The sequence below is a fragment of the Akebia trifoliata genome, chromosome 6 (assembly GCF_017979445.1).
Source record: "Akebia trifoliata isolate Shusen 1 chromosome 6, ASM1797944v1, whole genome shotgun sequence".
Classification (NCBI taxonomy): Eukaryota; Viridiplantae; Streptophyta; class Magnoliopsida; order Ranunculales; family Lardizabalaceae; genus Akebia; species Akebia trifoliata.
In genome coordinates, this window is record NC_141380.1 from 10,976,781 (window position 1) to 10,982,314 (window position 5,534).

The 5,534-nt window shown below is 36.7% G+C and overlaps 1 protein-coding gene across 3 annotated transcripts; it reads right to left on the reverse strand.

Annotated features, from left to right (window-relative positions):
• Positions 1-572: 572 nt before the first annotated feature.
• Positions 573-5,223, reverse strand: LOC147400202 (uncharacterized). Of its 3 annotated transcripts, none has more exons than XM_086445804.1 (9): positions 4,959-5,222; positions 4,270-4,550; positions 3,800-4,177; positions 3,640-3,698; positions 2,912-2,989; positions 2,750-2,828; positions 2,591-2,662; positions 2,378-2,488; positions 573-1,306 (listed from the first exon to the last, which is right to left on the reverse strand). In XM_086445804.1, exons 2-9 carry the CDS (start codon positions 4,516-4,518, stop codon positions 854-856), a joined length of 1,479 nt encoding a protein of 492 aa, XP_086301930.1. In that variant the 5' UTR covers positions 4,519-4,550; positions 4,959-5,222; the 3' UTR covers positions 573-853. The 3 variants fall into 3 exon arrangements, with proteins under 3 accessions (XP_086301930.1, XP_086301931.1, XP_086301932.1); XM_086445805.1 differs by having other exon boundaries at positions 4,270-4,844; XM_086445806.1 differs by lacking the exon at positions 3,800-4,177 and having other exon boundaries at positions 4,959-5,223.
• Between the last annotated feature and the right edge of the window lie 311 nt (positions 5,224-5,534).

The following is a 5,534-nucleotide window of genomic DNA, read 5'->3' on the forward strand; positions in this document are numbered from 1 at the left end:
TCACATCCTTCTCTCCCACTTCACACCTTCGAAGGCATCATTCTTATGCTTTACCACACCAATTTATTATTGAAAGTGATAGATTTTTTAATAACATCTCTTGGCTGACTCGGGTGGATGCATACGGATGGCTCGAATGGGAATTGGATGGTGTCCGATCCCATCTTAATTCATTTGATCAATGAAAAAATGTTGCATTAATGATGGGTAATCTCTCTCTCGGCACTCTTGTAACATGTTCTTGTGGTCAATGGTCAATGAGTCAAGGAATAACATAATGATTTTTGGCAAAATCAATTTTAAAATATAATTCTAAACTAATGGTTGCAAATGGAGCCCCAATACATGGATTTTATTTTGGAACTGAGCGCCCCAACCCTAAAATAAAATCTACTGCAAGGCCCTAAACCTAGCTCTAACCAACAATTTCGGGCACCGAATCAGCCAACTTGCTTACCCGATTATCCAACATTCAGTATTCTGAGTATGCATCATATATACGTACAAATGTTCAATCAAGACTGAACAATATTTACACGTTGGAGCGACAATGTTTTCTTCTACACATGGAATAAAGAAAACATAATTTTTGAACAGAGGCAGTATTATACACAGCTGTAATACTAAAATCATCAACTAAAAGGAAAGAGAAAGTTGTGATCTATGAAAAGATTACAGCCAAGCTCTGTGCAAACCAACCCAACATTCGCTAATCACACACTAAGCAAAAGCACGATTATATTTACCTTGGGACGACGTAATGCAACCTATCAAGCAGAAGCAGCAAAATCATACTAACAAAATATTCACAACACATTGGAACTTCCCAATCTGCACAATGGAGAATCAGTCTTTAACCTTCAACGGCAGCTTCATCAGCGGGAATGGGTGAGTCAAGAGTTGTCTCAACATTCCCAACGGAATCCTTGACAGAATCCAATTCAGTTCTTGCTTCGGTTTCAGCGGAGGGGTTGTTCTCAACGGATTTGTTTTGGTTCTCAGTTTCTTCTCTGAGTGCTTTATGGTTTTCATGTTCAGGGTCTCTTGTCTTTAGCTTTGAGTTGAGAGGCATTGTTTGAGTTTTAGTAGTTGCTGATTTCTGAGAAGGAAGCTTGGTGAGTGGCCTCTGCAATGGTTTCTTCAAAGCAACAGAATCCCCGTTACTACTGTTTGACTTGCTCAGGTTTATGCTCAAGCTCGGGCATGGGCTATGACAAGACCCAGCACCTTCAGAAGAATTGTTTGCCACGGTAACTGAGATCTTGTGCCTACCAAGCTTGGGTGATATTGCACGGGTTGTAGGTATCTGCAACATAATAATAAAGATAAACATGTAAAACGAATGGTATTGATACCCAAGTAGTACTTCAAATTTAATCACAAATAGAGGTATAATGCCCGGATACTAAAAAATGGATGCCGTATAGTCCTATTTTCACATTTAAATGTTCAAACCATTACCCATCTTCTGTAATCTTTAGAGCTCTAAAAACCTCACATATGGTAACACATGATAAGACTAAATTTTAAAGAAATAAGAGAACTAAAGGTTGATAAAAAAAAGAACGACAAAATGCAGCACACAACAAGAAGTGAACAAAAGTATTAGGTGCAATATTGTTGCCCTTGTTAATGAATTAGTTGTGGAACTGTTATTATAAAAAAAATGGATAGGTTATTATTATAAAAATAATAGGAATGTTAAAGAGATGAAACTGTCATAGCAATTGAGCGTAGACCCATAGCTCAATTGGTTTGACACATTGCAAAACAACTTTGAGGTTGTGGGTTCAAGTCCTGCTTATCCATAAATTAAAAAAAACCTGTCATAGCAACATCTCCAATAATGTTAGCACAGCAGCTTATTGTGGCAAAGGGATGCATCAAATGGATTGGTCCAAGGGAGAACACATATTTACAGATTAAGAACATTATAAGGTGAGAATATAAGAAAGGGAAAGAGTGTAGCAAGCATGGAAAGTGCATTTTCTACCTACTTCATCAACATATAGCAAGCAAGTGAAAAGTATGGGTTGTTGAGCTCATCTTGTGGCATCCAAAAAAACGATCCGATGCCAGTGTCCAGCCCAAAAAAGTTAATTTTTTATATCTTTTTTGCAACTGAGTTTTTCCATGAAATCTTGAGGGCTGTGATGTTGGATTGCCAATTGGTAATCCATTTGAGCTCAACGATCCTTAATAGATTTCAAATCTTAGTAAGTTAGAAGGAAAGTGTTTCTGGGAGTAAATCATAGTTTCCGATATAATATTTACACCCTAACTGCCTAAAATGGACTCATCCTGAAAACCACAAGGTATAGTGACTTCTTTTTCCTAGGGGAGTCCTCCATCACAAAATGAAAGTGGAATAATTTACCTTCTTTAGTTCAACCTTTGGAGGAGGAGGTTCTTTATAGAAACTTGGCATGGGCGTAGCTTTAAATGTCAAGCTCTTCCTCAGCTGCTTTATATCTGCCTCTTGGATCTCCTGCACATTAATAGTGTAGATTGATAAACTGAAATGGATCAGAGTTGAACCACGAAAATGGAATGAAATATTTCGAAGTTCAAAAATTGTTCTTTCCAACACCTTTGATTTTGCCTGCAAGTTATTCTTTTCTAATTCCTTTGCCTGAGTCTTCTCTTCTAGTTTTGAAAAGAACTGGTGAGTAGATCAGAATCAGTTATGTTTTCACATTAGTAGGGAGTCATCAATAAACAACCATTAAAAAATCTAAGGTGATCTAACCTCCTTTCTTTTCTCAGCACGCTCATCCAATCTGAAGGCAAATTCAGAACCACCACTCCTCCTTAGACCACTCGCGCTTCTGAAAAGACAAGTGAAATATATTAGCCTTCCAGGGAAAATTATGAACTTAAAAGAAATGAAAGTCAAAGAAGGATTAAATACGAGGTAATAGAGCGAGTATCTTCATCATCTTTGATCGAAAGGGATTGCCCAGTTGGCTTTGAATTTGGATCATGTGATCTGCACTTACAAATTAATCAAATTCAAACGGGCAGCTCTTATACACAGATAAAATGTGAAAGAAAAAACAGTAATGCATTTTTAAAATATGTTAACCAAAGCATAGAAAATATGTTAAACTTATAAATACAGAAGTCTAAGGTACAATCTTTAGATTCCCAAGTTTTTAACTTGGCATGCAAATATTTTGTGCCCTGGACTACGTAGTGGAGGCACAAATCTCCTCCCAAATATACATTTTTTCTTGTCAAACAGTTCAAGATCTATACATGAATATCTTATCTCTAAAAAAAATTGGGCAAGTGGAAATAAACCTATATCTCATACACATAAATCAAACTACCCATGAAAAACTTAACTTCTTTGTAGGCACTAGACAGCCAATCATTAGTTCCCAATCATGGGGCAAGTGGAATCCAACACATAAATCAGTTAATAAAAGAATAGAAAAAGCTTTTATTGTGTCGCTTTAAGTTATAGAGGAATTCCCGAACCCAAGAATTAAGAATGACAAGTTCTTCATTACCCAGAATAGAATGAATATCCAGAATTCAATGACGAAGAAGCTTGTAACAGACTCACAGACACGGGCTTGAAACTGGCATCAAAAGTATTAATGACTCTATAGTCTAAAAAGGATGGGGGCTTACTGTGAGATTTCAGAAGGTGGACCATCGACAGCTGCATTCACATAGCGAGACTTCCCAGGCTGATTTTCAAGTGATTAAATACAGGATAAGAGGACATGTAGAAGAAACAAGAAAAACAACGTAATTAGAGAATCAGGAAATAAGACACCTAAAACCTTACCACAGACCGTTGAATGCTAGGCACAGATACCGAAGAAGCCCGCCTTGCAGTAGGCCCAACACCACCATTTGAGTTTGCATCCATGGAAGTTGTAACTCTAGTGGATGCTCTCCTATTGAGATGATTGAATTGAGAGGAGGCCGGGGCCTCACTCTCTGTTCCATTATCTTGGGAATGTTTGGAATCGGTTTTCACTGGCTTCCCATTAATACTCTTCTTCAAATCATTAGTCGGAACCCTCCTCGACGAGAAGGAATGACTCTGAGAAACGCTTGGCCTTGGGTTTCGAGGAAATATCGTTAAACCTTTCTGATTGGCTTTTTGATCCTTGGGAGTTTTACTGCTCTTCAAGCGATCACCATGGTCAAGTCCAGGTTTCTACAAATAGAGAGATAACTTCCTTTACCTATGCCCAACCATTCATTCACCAAGAACAACTAAAAAGAAGAAAATTCAGGTAATGGGTATACCTTTGGAGGATTTGAGCTTTTGGTTTCGGAAACAATTGCTGAAGTTTCGACCTCAATAGCAGAAGAATTAAGACCATCCACATTTGATAGATGTTCCGAAACATCATTTACTTGCAAAACAGCTACAACCCCATTGTCGACCTTCGAATTCTCTTTGTTTAAATTTAGACCTAATCCTTCGACAGGAGGAGTTTCCTCAATAACACAATTCCCTCGCTCGACAGTAACCCCATTATCAGAATCCATCATCAACTAGAAATTGATCCCAAAAGATAACAGTTCTGCAGAATGCAAACATCTAAGGTCATCATCGACTATGCTACCAAAGTAAATACTTAGTTTGAAACCATTGGCGCTGAATCCAAGAATCCAAAGCTCTTTCGCCTCTCTACTTTAATACATCATCTCAAAGAAAAATTTTCTCCAAATATGATTTCATGAATCAAGAACTAAAAAATCTGAAATATGAGGTTAGTTTAAAACTAAGTTGGTGAATTTAACATGTTATTACCAAAATCAATCGAGATCTAACTCGATTGTACCATTAATACACCGATTTAGATATTAAAAAACACCTGAAACGCAAAAACAAGATTGATTCATCCAGATTTCTACACAGAAGTGATCAAAACTCAAATAAATGATCGAAATTCATATATAGAGAACAAGAAAAAGAAATGAAATCTTACCTCCGAAACTTAAAAGTTATGGCTTGATTACGAGAACGAAATGCTACAAATAACTGAAGAAATGACCGACAACTGACGAGAATTCCATGGATTTGCAGAGAAAGAGCTGCTGAAATTCGAATCGAAAGCTTGAAATCTTGTAATTTTAAACTAAAATCGAAGAAACCCTAATCTCTCTCTTCCTACACTTCAATTCATTCGAAACCGTTCTTGTTTCAGAATTTAGAAACACGAGAAGACGGTCAGCATTCAGAAATGAAGATAAGTTAAAAAGAAAATCGGACTTTTCAAAAGAGATGATGAAATTGTAAAATTACCAAACTGCCACATATCTTTTTGTTATACCGAAATAACCCTTTTCAGGGCTAAGTTGTTGTTTTAATTTTAAATTTAATCATTTTATAAAATGAGAAAGAAATTTATTTTTCATTGATAAAGTATAAATTGAATTAACACTACATGGTTTGGTGATTGTATAAGAGTCCGCCTAGCCTTACTAAGTTAGTAAGGGATTCACCCTCACTAAGGGTCCTTGGACTCACCTTGTGGCATTAAAAAACATGATTTAATGCTCCA

Excerpts from the sequence above, each read along its gene's own strand:
- LOC147400202 (XM_086445804.1), bottom strand. The coding sequence starts at position 4,518 with ATGATGGATTCTGATAATGGGGTTACTGTCGAGCGAGGGAATTGTGTT. Across the intron at positions 4,178-4,269 it reads AAAGCTCAAATCCTCCAAAG|AAACCTGGACTTGACCATGG; the intron begins GTATACCCATTA and ends CTCTATTTGTAG. Across the intron at positions 2,489-2,590 it reads ACTTGCAGGCAAAATCAAAG|GAGATCCAAGAGGCAGATAT; the intron begins GTGTTGGAAAGA and ends ATTAATGTGCAG.